The sequence below is a fragment of the Gracilinanus agilis genome, chromosome 4 (assembly GCF_016433145.1).
Source record: "Gracilinanus agilis isolate LMUSP501 chromosome 4, AgileGrace, whole genome shotgun sequence".
Lineage (NCBI taxonomy): Eukaryota > Metazoa > Chordata > Mammalia > Didelphimorphia > Didelphidae > Gracilinanus > Gracilinanus agilis.
In genome coordinates, this window is record NC_058133.1 from 43,917,463 (window position 1) to 43,932,979 (window position 15,517).

Below are 15,517 nucleotides of genomic sequence, written 5' to 3' on the forward strand. Positions count from 1 at the left end.
ATATATATATATATATATATATATATATATATATATATATATATAGGGGGGGCAGGCATAGGAACATCATCTCATAGGGAAGGCATCTGGTGAAGTGACAGAAAGGGGTGGGACAGGCCTTCTGCAGAACATAGTATCTGAACTGAATTTTGAGGAGACTATGGAAAGCTAAGAAGAATTCTTAAAAGATCTGTATAATTTCCCAAAGGCAAGCCATTCTCTTTTTATTCAATTCTGGACCCATTTCATAGTCCATTTGCAGTTCATATCCCATGTATATGTATATGTGGATCACATATACAGATTGTCCATTCTCCTGCCTATCATATTTTGGACAATCATAATTCTTCCTCGTTTTATTTTTTCCTTTATGTACAGTTAGATCAAACTCTTAAGTAACTACATATCTCATTTAGGAGGCTCTTCAGTTTTCTGAGGGTTGATGCAATCAGTTCAAGGTCATCTGCATATAAGAGCATCTGGAGGACTTCACGATTTTAGGGAATCCATCTTCATCTGGAGTGGAATTCATTCATGACAGTGGCTAACACCTTTGGTGAGCATGTCTCCCTGTTCTTTGTTTCAAGTGATATTAATAATCAGGAGATTGTGAAACAAATTTATCCTTAATGTTGTATCTTTCATGAAATCTTGTATGATTTTTACATCTGAAACGTCAATACATTGTTGAAGGAGAGTCTTCAAGGCAAAGCTTTGCTCTATTTAATCAGTATTCTGTTATAGTCAAACAATAAACATAGTGGTATCTTGTTTTCTCTACACCTTCCAGTCAATTATATAGTTATAAATATATGTTCTACTATGGAATATATCTAGGGGAGAGCTGCCTTTTGTCTTTTAATGACTCCATTGAGACTGTTCTCAATATATGTATAGATTATTCTCATAAACATTTTTTGAGATGGAAATTTAGGCACAAATTGGTAATTATTAATATTCCTTAGGTTCTCTTTTGAGATAATGATGTCTAACATTCTCCCCCCATTAATATCCTCTTTTTAGAATCATCTCTTAATGATCTTGCAATTGTGTCAGTTTTTGTTCATTTATCCAACAGGTCATCTTTGCCATCAAATAGCATATATTCTATTGGGGAAAGCAATATATACCAAGAAAATGAGATATAAATGACATACAATGTAATTTTGAAGATGGAGGAAAGCAGCTTGGGGGAACAGAATAGACTTTTTCAGGGAGATAGCAAATTAACTGAGCTTTCGGGAAAAAAAACAAAAACAAGCTAAGCTGAGAGTAAGTACATGCTAGGCATAAAGGACAGTTAGTGCAAACACACAGAAGTGGGTCATAAAATATATAAATAGGAAATAGCTAGATAGAAGATCAATTTGGTTAGAATATGGAATATGCAAAAGATAGAAATGAGCAATAGATCCAGAAAGGTAGGCTAGAACAAGATTTTGAAGAATATGAAAAAACCTGAAGGTTTATATTTTATCATAAAGGTAAAAGGCAGCTACAATAGTAACTTTTTTAATTTTTTAATATTTTATTTTCCCCCAATTACATGTAAAAACAATTTCAATGTTTACTTTTAATTTTTTTTTGTATTCCTAATTCTCTTCCTCTTTTATTCCCTATCACCCCTCCCCCTTTCTGAGATGGTAAGCAATCTAATATAGATTTTACATGCTCAATCACATAAAACATTTTCCCATACTACATTTTGTGGAAGAGATCTCAAACAAAAAAGGAGAAGAAGAAGAGAAATATAATGTTTTAATTGGCATTCACACTCCATCAGTTCTTTCTATAAAGAGGGATGCTACTTTTTATCATAAGTCCTTGGGATTATCTTGAATCACTGTATTACTGAGAATAACTAGGTTTTTCACAGTTGTTGAGCAAAAAATATTACTGTTACAGTATACAATATTCTTCTTGTTCTGCTTACTTCACTTTTCATTAATTCATGTAAATCTTTCCAGGTTTTTCCAAAATCATTCTGCTCTTCATTTCTTAGAGCACTCTAGTATTACATCAAAATCATATACCACAACTTGTTCAGCCATCCACCAATTGATGAATAACCCCTCAGTTTTCAATTTTTTTACTACTACAAAAAGAGTTGCAATAAATATTTTTGTACAAATTTTTTGGTCTCTTTGAGATATAGACTTAGTAGTGGTATTGCTAGACCAAAGGGTATGGACAATTTTTGAGCCTTTTGGACATAGTTCAAATTGCTCTCCAATTTGTATTAGTGTCCCAATTTTCCCACATTCCCTCCAACATTTATTATTTTCCTTTTTTGTTATATTGGCTAATCGGATAGTTGTGAGGTGATACTTCAAAGTTTTTTTAACTTGTATTTCTCTAATCAAGAGTGATTTAGAGCATTCTTTCATATGACTATGGTTAGCTTTGGTTTCTTTATCTGAATAAAACCAGATTTTGACCATTTTTCATTTGGAGAATGAAATTTTTATATTTTACTTAGCTTTCTATATATTTGAGAAATAAGACCTTTATCAGAGATACATAGATTGGACAGGTAAACTATTTCAGGCTCCCATAATTTGCTTTTATTATCCTTTATGTCTAAATCATGTAGCCTTGTTGACCTTATCTTGGTATATGCTATGAAATGTTGGTCTACCCCCAGTGTCTACCATACCATTTTCCAATTTTCCCAACAGTTTTTGTCAAATAGTGCATTCTTGTCCCAGAAGCTTAGATTTACTTAAGTGTCTTGAGCAGAAGAGTGGCATGGTAAAACCTCTACTTTAGGAGCAGAAGAGTGGCATGGTAAAACCTCTACTTTAGTAGTACTTTTGTAATACTCCTAGTATTAGGATAGTTTGGAAAGGGATAACTCTGGATGCTGAGAGAGCAGTGTGGAGCTACTGTAATATTCAAAGAAGAGGTCATGAGCATTTGATATGTATGAGTGGAGAGCAGGGGATTAAGTGGAAGTCTAATCAATAATATTTGGCAACTGATTAGATATTCAGTTAAGAAGTTATAGGTGACTACAAAGTTGCCTATCTCATTGCTTCAAAGATTAACAATACTGTCAACAGAAAGGAAGAAATCAGCAATTGGGGAAGGTTTTGGGGAAAAGATAATGAGTTCTGTTTAGGACATGAGTTTTTTTTATATTCCTTTAGTATGTCCAGTTAGAAATATTCATTAGATAACTGTTAATGTGAGACTAGAGGTCAGGTTTAAATAGGACTGAGCCAAGGAGAGGAGGGGAGAGAGAGGGAAAGGGTGAGAGGGAGGGAGGAAGAAAGAGGAAAAGAGGGAGGGAAAGTGAGAGAGAAAGAGAGAGAGAGAGAGAGAGAGAGAGAGAGAGAGAGAGAGAGAGAGAGAGAAAGAAAATGAATATGAATTAAATCCATGGGGGATTGATAAGAAGGGGAAAAGTGAGAAAAGAACAAGGGAAAAAAGTGTCAGAGAAAAGAACAAGAGGGAGCCTTAAATTGAAATAGCATAGTTGTATGACTTCTTCCTTTGGTGTTCATCAGCATTCTTGTAGGAGCAGAGCAAGCTTTATGGTAATTACTATTGCATTGACATCCTTTTCTCTACATTTTTCACATTTTTCAACAGCAATAACTTATTTAACTACTTGACTTAGGTCAAGTAGGAGTTGTTTAGATCCAACTCGAAAAAGAGATCACAAAAAGGCAAACTAGAAAATCCGGAATATATAAACAGTAAAGTACAAAGTAGCTAGAATCAGAAGAAAAGCTATTGGTTGGGAAAAGATCTTTCTATTCGATACCTCTGATAGGCATGTGACATCAAAAATTTTGTAGGAAATTGACAAAAATATATAAGATTACAAGCTGTTCCTAGAGAGATAAGAAGTCAAAAGAAATAAACAGTTTTCAGAAGAATTAAGTTTTTAATAACAAAATCACTAATAGAGAAATGCAAGCTAAAACATCCTGAAATAGCACATTATAACAGCTCTAGAATGGATGGCAAAAGCTGGGGAAAACTCATTATTTAGAAGGACTGTGAGAAGACAGATTTTTAATCCTCTTCTCGTGGTGCTGAGTTGGTTCAACTATTTGTGGAAAACTTCATTTACTAAGAGCTTACCATTTTGCAAGAAAAATTATTGAATTGCTCAAACCCTTTGACACAGAGAATAACACTAGAATGGTATGTGATGTAGGTTATTTTCAGCAAGTATTTACATGCAAAATAATGTTTATGACAGCATTATTTGTAATAGGAGAAAAGTTGGAAAATAAATTAAACAAATGGCAATTATGGAAAATAACTGGAAAAATTATGGTATGAGTGAATGGAATGTTAAGCAGTGTAAGGAATAATGAACATGATGAATTCAGAGAAACACAAGAAGATTTTCATGAAGTGAAGAAAGCAGAGGCAAAGGGCAATACATTAATGAACTGCAAGAATGTAAACAAAGTCAACTTGGAAATAAAACAAAATTGTTCAACTACAAGGAAGGGTCAATTCTTAGATAATGACTGGAGTTAAAGGACACACCTCTCCTTTTAGTTAGCAAAAAAACTTCAAGGTGTCTTCCAGGCATTTCAAACTTTTTTTTTTTGGTAAAAGATTTGATTATTTGTTTTGAAGTGTTTGTTCTATAGAAACAAGATGTATCAATGAATTTTAAAATAAATTGGAATACATATTTAAGTTCACTGGAAAGTAATAACTTTTTAAGAAAAAGGAACTGAGTTAATCACTTTCCTAAATTAATAAGCTTTTTGCAAAATTAATAAGTCCTAAATATATCTTTTTAAGAAGAATTTTTATGAAACAAATGCAGAGGGAACTACTTTATGAGTATTTTTTCACATAATAACAAGCATTTGGTGTGTTTAAGCCTAGTCTTTTGCCTGGATTCTGACGCAAGAGTATTTTGATGAGAGAGAGAGTCAACCTTTTTTTTCCCAAGCCCTAACTCACCTCTCCACAAAATATCCTGAATGTTTAAAACCTGTAGCAGGAAAGGCAAGGGGACAATACAGAGGATCAATAGAGGGAGCTATTTGATTGCTCCTGAACAGGGAAGTGATATGGCCAGATATTCAAGATTATTTTGGCAGTTTTATGGAGGATAGTTAGAGAGAAGAGATAGAAAGCTGAAAGTCTAACCAAAAAGGTATTGCAGTGGTTGATAGAAGAGGTCAAGAGAAGCTGAAAGAAGTTGGAACCATGTGAATAGAGTTAAAAGGAAAGATTCAAGTTAAATTGTTAAGGTAGATTCCAGAACATTTGATAAATGTTTGACCTTGGGATTTAGCGAGAATGAAACATCAAGGATGATACCTACACGTTAAACCAACTAAATGACCAAATGAGAATGATAGTGCCTTCAATAGGAACAAAATTTGGAGGAGTGGTGAGTTTAAAGGGAAGGATTTTGTTTGGATATGTTGAGTTTGAAATGCTTGGGAGACATTAAATTGAAGATGAACAAGAAGAAGAAATGAGGGATGTATATATACATGTCTTTATAAATGTGAATCTATCTGTGATATATATATATATATATTACGCACATATGTATATTTATATTTATGGCAACTGCCTGCAAAAGATGTGATTACTATATCTAATTTAGGGAATAGAATTTGGAAAATAATTTAGCAGTGGAGACTCAAAGAGTAGCCAGTCAGATAAAAGAAGTAGGGGAAAGCATAAACAAAGAAGAAAAGGATACCTAAAAGAAGGGTGTTCAATACCGGCAAATGTTCTAAAGAGGTAAAGAAGAATGAAAGCAGAGAAATGACCATTGGATTTAGTAATTAAAGATAACTGGTAATCTTTTAGTGAGTAGCTTCTGTCAAGTAAGATTAGAACTCAGATTTCACAACACTGAGAAGCAAGTAGAAAGAGAAGACAACACAATGAGAGTAGATGTCTTTTTCTAAGAATTTAACTCTGAAAATGATCAAAGCAGATATCCTAAACCCAGTACACAAAAAGGAAGTCCACCCATACCAGAGGGAACACAATTTTAAAGGCATTTATCTTCCAGGTGTCTGATAGAGGGGAGGATATCATAGAGGTACAAAAATATATGTATGTTAATTATTACCCCAAGAAAAGCAACATAGAGAACACCAATAATTACTGATTCAATTCCCACCTCTAAAAGAATTTTATGGAAATAATGTATACGTGTATCAATGGCCTCCTTGATGAAGGTTTGGGAAAAGAACAGGAATGCCTTCTTAAAATAATCTAAGAGTGAGTCACATCTTTACAGTCACATGAGTGACTGAAAGGTATAGAACATATAAAATCTCATTGTGCATATTATTTGTTTGCAGTAAAAAGATTTTGATTCAGTAGAGCAAAATACTGCCTTAAGAGCACTCTTCTAACAAGGTCGTTTTCATGTATATATCAGAATCATATAAGGTTCCTTGACAGATTTAACAGCAATGATAACTTTGTTCAGTGACCCTCTGATTATTCATATCAAGAACAGAGAGACATATGCTTGTCAAAAGTGTACACCACTGTCTCACCTCTTACTCAGATCCTGCACAGAGACCAAGTCGAAGAAGGAATCCCTTTATAGATGGCGAGGTCCTCCAGATGCTCCCGTTGGAAGATGCCATTGTGGTGATTGCATCAAATGTCAGAACAATGAAGTGCCTCATTCACAATGACTCAAAAGATTTGGGTCTACTCAATGCCCAGGATGTAAAATATTAATTTGAGGGACTAGTAGAGATTAGGGTTAAGCAAAGGTGTTTTGTTTTATTTTATTGTTTAAGAATGAGAGAAGTAGCCAGCAGATAAGAAGAGAATAAAGATTAGAGGAAATGGGAATGATCTAAGGGATGATCTTTGGAGCAGCTGGGGGCTTTTCTGAGTCACATTAATTTCTTTTATATTAATATTGCTTAAATATGAACTTAGATGGCAAATATTTTTAATGACTAAAAGTTTTTATAGCAATATTAGAACTTTTTAATAAATAGCATATACGTTTATTTTTGCTAGTTTTATATGGCAAGCCAATAAAACTTTGAAGGGCATAATTACATTGTACTTATCATATATCTGTTACTCTTAAGTTGTAGTTATTGTGTGAATTCTTATCCCTGTTTTCATTTTCTTTCAATTTTTAGGGACAAGCAGGTGACCCAGGCCCCCAAGGACCATTTGGCCCACCAGGACCAGAGGTAAAATGTTGGTGAAAAGATAATAAAATTAAAACAGATTTTTTTGAAATCCAAGTTTGACCGGCAAAATGTATTTTTACAAAGCAGAATTAAGGGAATACCTCAGGAGATTTCATATCTGTGGACATAGATTCGATTTAAAAAATTTTATTGTATTAGATATTATCTGATCCCATCCTCTTCTGAATGTTCTCCAGATGTGGCACACAGAACTAAATACTAAGACTATCACATACTAGAATATTGTACTTCTCTTAATTTTTGTTCAGGAGTGGAGTAGTAGTAGGCTTTAGTATTAGTCTCTGTCTCTGGGACGGTTCTTCATTAGGAGATACATGGTACCCTACCAATCAAGGTATGCCTCACCTAGACTAGATACATAGTTTAGATGGTGATGGTTATCCCTCCTTTTCTGTGGTAGCCAATAAAAATAACATCTTTGTCTGTGTAGCTACTGTTGCCCTTCTGTGTCACTCAAGAATTCTGGGGCAATGGAGTGCAAATAATTAAAATTTATTTTCTTTTTTACTTCTTTGTCTCCTGGAGAGTGGGAGTGAACACTTCAACCTAATCTTTCAATTTCTTTCTTCTTTTAATCTTTCAGTTCCACCCTTTCATTTCCTGAAGCCATATTATCATAGACCCAAACATGATGTGAGATTGGATTAGAATATTAATAATAGTTTAATTAAATAGTCTTGTTAAGCTCTGATTGGATACAGAATTATTAATATTCACAACTTCTTCATTGTTGTCAATTATCATTGTGCCTTGGCTAAATGTGCTTATTGCTTCTATCCCTAAGGGCATTAGTCCCCCACCCCTTTGAATTGACCTCCTCCACTAAATTTCTCCCACACCTTCTTTTCCTTTGGAGGCTACCATGGTTTTTAAGCAACTGCAGTGGATGGAGTGATGACAAGCTCACGTTGGTTCTCCTAAACGAGAACAAGCTATGTCCTCCTAAATTAGAAAACAGCAAGAGCTGCTTCTGAATGTCTGAGAACCATCCTAGATATATTCTGAGAGCTTCTATGCCAGAACTAGCCACAGGATGGTGAATTTCTTGACAGCATAAACTTATAAGGACCATCTACCAAGTGGTTGTGATCTGCCTTAGTGAAAAAAGAATCCACCCTGACAAAATCCTCTTTGTTACTAAAGTCACTCATCTCTTCACCCAAGTCATACATTATAAGCAAATATCTATTCCTTGCAGTTCCCTAATTTCCTGACTTGCCCATGATAACAGCTTACCTTAAGCTTCCTTCAATGGAGTTAATGTTCAGATTTCCTCTTTTTATATCCCTTTTCAGATAGACTTCAGGGCAATAGGCAATTTATCTCTGGTAGATCTCTATAAAAGGGACAACAAGAGAGCACAATAGATAAACATTAAACTCAGAATCAGGAATGCTCATCCTCCTGAGTTGAAATCTGGCCTCAGACACTTACTAACTGAATGACCTTGGGCAAGTCACTTAACTATATTTGCCTCAGTTCCTTAACTAGAAAATGAGCTGGAGAAAGAAATGGCAAGCTATAAATGACTTAGTAAGATTAGATTTAGAAGGATTAGAGTTGGTTTAGTGGATTGAGAACTGGGCTTAGAAATGGGAAATTCTGGGTTCAAATCTGGCCTCAGACACTGCCAACTTTGTAACCCTGGGTAAGTCACTTAACCTCCATTGCCTAGCTCTCACTACTCTTCTGCTGGGGAACCAATGCATAGTACTGATTCTAAGACTGAAGATAAGGGTTTAAAAAAAAAAGAAAAGAAAGTGGCAAACCACTCCAGTATCTTTGCCAATAAAACCCCAAATGGGGCCACAAAAAGTTGAGCAGGAGTGAAACAACTGAACAACAATAGCAACAGGTCTCTACAGTCTCCTCCCTCTCTCCTCAAATCTACCCCTTAGTATACTACTTCTACTCAGAAAGTCAGCAATATGTAGTGACTAGACCACTGGGTTTGGAGTCAGGAGACTTGGGTTTCAATCCTGCCTCTGACTCCTTGACCATGGAGAAATTATTTTATTTTATTTTTTAAAACCCTTACATTCCATCTTGGAATCAATACTGTGTATTGGTTCCAAGGCAGAAGATTGGTAAAGGCTAGGCAATGGGGGTCAAGTGACTTACCCAGGATCACACAGCTGGGAAGTGTCTGAAGCCAGATTTGAACCTAGGACCTCCCATCTCTAGGCCTGGCTCTCAATCCACTGAGCTACCCAGCTGGCCCCCATGGAAGAATTATTTATCATCTCAGTGTACCAAACAACTCTTGTAAGAACTTAAATTGCAGATAAGATAATGTTTCCATGCCTATATATTTCTATACCATCAAATATTATCTCAACAATGAGATAAGTGCTCTTGTTATCCCTGTTTCAAACATGAGCAATCTGAGACCAAAAGAAATTAAGTCATCCAGAGTCTCATAGCTATTAAGTGTCTGAGGCAAGACTTGAAATTTAGTTTTCCAGATGCCACACCAGTGACTTCCTGAGTGGAATCATTGTGATCATTTACAATCTGGAAATCAGCAAATGCAACCAACTGGGGCTTAATTTATTGTTTTCACTAATTATCTAAATTTAAGAGAATTATGGGGAAAATGTTAATGCAGATTGAACCTGAATGTGTATTGAGTATCAACCCCCCCCAAACACACACATGAGATCCAATTCATACATATTTACCATCATATTCCTACAATAAATTTGCCATCAAATTCCTACAATAAACACAGGAGTCTATCCAGTCACTACATAACCTAGCTGCTAAAAGAAAAAAGAATGGAGGGTAAAGAAAAGAAATATTAAAAACATATTATCACGCTTACCTGGAGTCAATTCACATTATATCCTAATGCCATATTCAGCACATATTGGTTTAAAAAAAACCATCTAACCTTCTATCTTAGAATCCATACTCTGTATTGGTTCTAAAGCAGAAGAATAGTAAGGGCTAGGCAATCAGGTTAAGTGACTTGCCCAGGGTATCATAGCTAGGAAGTATCTGAAGTCAAATTTGAACCCAGGACCTCTCATCTCTAGGTCTGGCTCTCAACCCACTGAGCCAACCAACTATCTCTCAGGATTATAAAAAGGATTATGATGTTCTGAAAGGAATAGAAAGATAACCTTCTTCCTGAAGGTCAAGAGAAGGATATACATGCTGTGATTTCAGACAAAGATGGCTAACTTTCTACAAAATTATTGGAAACATATTTGATACTCTACTTTGGATTTTGAACTTTACAGAATGTTTACTTCCAAATTATTTGTCTTCTTTCATTTTTCTGTTGATGTCATATGGTGGACAAAATTCCATTAAGTAGTCTATGAACATGCATCAGAATTGTTTGCATATCTTATAACAATTTAGACTTTAGCTTGATTTATAATTGCTTTATTTCCTGGAAGCTGACTTGAAATAGAAGCTTTGGAAATGTTAAGTTTGGGTTCTTTTTGCAGTCTTATTGTACTATGAGTCATCTACCACATGAAGAGAATGAGGCTTCAGAAGCCCACTCTTATTCAGGCAAGGAGCCATGGGAGGAAAGCTGGGGAAGGGAGAGAGGAAGATATATGAGGACATAACAAAGTATAATGTATACAGTAAAATGGAGAAAGATGATGTAGGGTCATATTAGTCTTGTGGATTGAGAAAGGCAAACAAGGAAAATACCCAGCATGGCAAATGCCTAAATAGTTTCCAAGGAAAACAGACTACTGGTGCTCCCTCTTCCAACTTCTAGAAGGATAAAGTATTCATGTCATTGCATAGTTGTCCTTTAATGTAATCTAACCCTAACTGATTTAATAATATATATTCTGTCAAAATGTCTAATTTTAAATGCACAAAATCCATTACTTCAAAATTTATATTAAAAATAATGCATGTACTTCATTTTATTAAGAGTAAATTAGAGCAATGCTTATGTTATCTGTCATGATTGTTGTGTGAAAGGAGGGAATTCTGGATAAGTGAAATTTCTGCAAACCAGAAACATAACTCTTTAAGTACCAAGGACTTTTAAATTGAAAACTGTCCTAGAATGTTATATGTAGGCTTCTGCCTTTTTCAATGGATTATAGAAAATAGTGTGGGAGTTTTTTCTCATAATAACTCAGGATCATCATTATAAAAATCTTTTGTTGACCTGGTTTATAGATGCAACTACTATGGTTGAGCACAATGGATGGAATACAATTCTGTCCCGAAGATGCTCTAGAAATGTTTTCTCAAAAATGGTCTAGAGGGGGCAGCTGGGTAGCTCAGTGGATTGAGAGTCAGGCCTAGAGACTGGAGGTCCTAGGTTCAAATCTGACCTCAGACACTTCCCAGCTGTGTGACCCTGGGCAAGTCACTTGACCCCCATTGCCTACCCTTACCACTCTTCCACCAAGGAGCCAATACACAGAAGTTAAGGGTTAAAACAAAACAAAACAAAACAAAACAAAACAAAAATAAAAAAATGGTCTAGGGGTCAGTTTAGGGGCTTTGTATCTTTTTTTCCCATTTATTCATTAAACAACTTTTAATTAAGCACCAATATTATAAAAAGTATTATGATATTCAGAAAGGAACAGAAAGGTGATTTCCTTCATGAAGGTCAAGTGAAGGATATACATGCGTATGACTTCCAGGACAAATATAGCTACCTTTCTAAAAATTAACTGGTTCAAAGGTCAAAGAAACTTTTTCCTCAGAATTTATCTTACCTTTCAGAAGAATATAGGATTATAGACCATGGAATGGGAGTTTCAAGATTATTTAATCCAACTTCTTGCTAAGATCCTATCTGCACTTAAATAGATATGGTCACCATCCATTATCATCTTGTTATCTACCCTAAGCAAGGATATTATCTATTCCTTGATTCAGTTTAATTTAGGAAATATTCATTAGATGTCTGCTATATGCAGAGTACTGTGGTCTACATTGGGTGTGTAAGATTTAAATGTAGGGTTTTTTTACTAAATAGGAGAGTTATAAAATAATACTATGGTGGCTGATTTAAAAATATTATACCTTAAGTCAAAATGACTTTTAGCAGCTTTTATTTACAAAGAGGTGGAAAGAGTGAAAGTGGAAAAATGTAGATAAAAAGACAGATTCTAACAAGGCTACCAGCCCTACTCCAGTGAAGTCTGGTTCCCAGCAGGGGTTTCCCCAAGTCCCTGTCTCCATGTGGATTTCCCAGTAATCCTCAGCCAGAAGTTCCAGTGGTGTCTTTAGCCAGAGTTCCACAAAATCAGCCTCCTCCAAAGCCAAGGAAGAAATCTCAGCCACTCACTCCAAACACCAGGAAAGGAATGCTCCTCCAGACCATATTGGTCTCTTTTTATACCCATTTTTCCATGTCATTTCCTGTCTCTCCTCCTCTTCAGAGAAACCAAATGCAGCCTTTCAATTTACCTAGCACTACTCAAGTGGGAGGATGAGGGGGTGTGAGGGTCTTTGGAGGTGTGAGCTTACTCTAGTAACTTGTGAACTCTCATACTTAGTGCTAAGTAGGGGTACTTTGAGTTCTTGTTTTGATTAGCTAAAATTAGACAAGGGGAGAGTTTATCCTATCTTCACAGGTGAGATATAAAGTTTAGAAAAAATTAGTCATTTCTGTCACGAAACAAATAATAAGAGTATGGCAAATATATAAATAACCACAATACAAAAACAATGTGTTTCTAAATTCATGAGAGAGACAAATAATCGTTCATATGATGGACAAAGTTCGTACTTACCCAGATCAGAGAAAATGTCTTAGGGGACATCTGAGTTGAGTTTAAAAGTTGCATTGGAATTCAGTAGGTGGGAACTGAAGGGAGAGGGGTTTTCCAGGAATAGAGAACATTATGAGTAAAGGCATGGAAGTAGGAAGGTAAGAGAGCATATAAAAGATGTTCACTTAACTGGAGAATGGTAAAGTTGGATGAAGGAATAGTGTTCTTGGTTAGGATGGATGACAAGATAATAATGGATGATCACCATAACTCTTTAAGTCCTATTTTACTTAAGGAAGTAAAATAGGAAGGTAGATACTTTTATTATACTCACTTTATATTTGAGAAATCTAAGGTAGACAGAGGTTAAGTGACTTTTTCAAGGTCAAACATCTAGTAAGCAATTGAGTCTAGATTGGAACTCAGATCTTCCTGATTCCAAGCCTAGTGTTCTAACCTCTATGTCACCTAGCTGCCAGACAAAGATTACCCTTTGCTTAGTAGACTATAAAGATCTATTTAAGAATTTTAGATATGGGGTGGGAGAATATGACCAGGTCTATGAATGATCAGATAATTGGTAACAACCTTTTGCTGATTTAACCTTTGAGAGTCCAAGGTCACTTCCATATCATGATGAAGTATTATAGTCCCATAGTGAAAGCTTCAGTTATTAAAAGAGCAGGAGCAAAAACTTATAATGACTATAATGAATAACTAAGCAAATTGTGTGATTTAAGAGCTCTCCAATGCAAGTAAGATGACCTGGATCCACCACTAATTAGCTATGAATGTTTTTTTCTAAAATGCTAGAATATTCTCTATCAATAATCTTCTCAGGGATTCAGTATTCTCAGATATAAAATATTTTCTCCTGCAAATATAAGTATTTACATTACATTACAAGTAAAAGTATTTCCTACTGTAAGTGGATCCAAAGTTTCTTCCATTTCTAACATTCTGTGATTCTATATCCCAAGCTTTTCCACCTCCATGCCTTTCCTCATGCTTTTGATATGCCAAGAATGCTTTGCTTCTCTCCCCAACCCTTCAAGATCCAATTTAAATACTATTTTCTCTATGTAACTTTCGCTGATCTATTCCAACCCTAAGTGATTCATTATACTCTCACATCTTCATGTAGTTATCTTATTTTAACCTGCTATTCTCTTTGATGCCAGGGACCCATCCATAGGAGGTACTCAATAGATAGTGACTGAATTGCATTGTATTGAAAAAATCTGATAAGTTTAACACTTAAGTTATGAATAGTTCACCCTTTCAACATATCATCATTCTCAGGAGGCATTACTTTATAATAGAAAGAAAGACTTCTTAAGCCAAATGCATGCTTCTCCAGCTGAGCAAGTAGGGATGCATGTTTTTTTAGATGAAAAAACCTTCAGGGCATCTTTAAAAATCATATAACATATACAGCTGCTTCATCTCTCTGAATTAGTGGCATCTACTCTAAAGTTCAATTCTCCATTTTTCAATGGAATTAAAACAATCTCAAATCCTTGGATGTAAATCTGAACTATTTGCCTTTGGCATATAAGATGATTGTCTTTGAAAACCATCTGAATAAATGTCACTTCAAAATACTTCCAAGTTTTTTTTTCCTGCTTCCTAATATTTTGCTTATTGAAGGCAAATTGGCATGTTGCCATATGACTAAAGAAGTTTACATATCTGCACATCCAACCCTTCAAAGAAATGCTAATTCCAGAGATATAAAAAAAGATAAAAGTTGTGTGTTTTGGAACATGAGATTTTAATATTCCCTACCTTCTTGAGTGGAATGTCCAAATCTCAGAAATGAAAGATGGCACCTTCAGGTCTTATTTCTTTCTTCAAAATAGGCATAATATAGCATCACACTTAAAGGAATCCAACATCCTTATCTCTTATTAGTCGTGATAGGGGTAAAAGGATCCTGTTAAGGAAGTGGGAGAACAGTTTCATCTATGCATTGATCCTTCTACTGACATCCCTGGACAATGGAGAGGGCCAAAAAAGTTTAAGGTTTGCATGATACTCTTGTTAAATGAAACCAGTTGCTTTCTACCAAATGGGATGAGTCCACTAACATAGCGTTTTTCAAGGTTTTTTTCTTATTTTTATTGATGTCTTCCATTTTTACATCATATTTCTTTCCAACTATTCATTCCCCCACGCTATCTAGGATTCCTAGAAACAAAGATTTTTAAAAGAATGAAAAAGTCCCTTGATACCTCAGTTCTTTTACAGGACATCACTCCTGAACTGGATATAGTTTCCTCCCTTTCCTATTTTGATCTCCCTATGTACCAGTTCAATTCTGTGCTATGTTCTTTTGCAAAGCTTGCCTCATTACTAGTTATCTTGCCTTGCCAAGCTTCAGACTTGGATTAGACCCACCATCTGCTCCCTCCTTTCCTACTGAAGCAAACAAACCTCTAGAAGAACAAAGATGAAGAAAATCATGAAACTATTGTGTAGGACCCTCACAAATTTACTTTATATAGACTCAGTGAGGCACTTACTGAAGCACTCAATTGCCCCCATCCATTATCTCCTTCTTTGCCTCTATCTCATATTAAGAAGTATACCTTCTTGCCAAGGCAAATCCCT

General features: G+C 35.2%; 1 protein-coding gene across 1 annotated transcript in view; it reads left to right on the forward strand.

Moving 5' to 3' along the window:
• The window catches only part of COL24A1 (collagen type XXIV alpha 1 chain), a 407,511-nt gene that overhangs the window by 181,916 nt on the left and 210,078 nt on the right, over positions 1 to 15,517 (forward strand). The window contains exon 19 of the mRNA XM_044674850.1: positions 7,119 to 7,172. Within this exon, the coding sequence (XP_044530785.1) occupies positions 7,119 to 7,172 (54 nt within the window). The remainder of the gene's footprint in view (positions 1 to 7,118; positions 7,173 to 15,517) is intronic.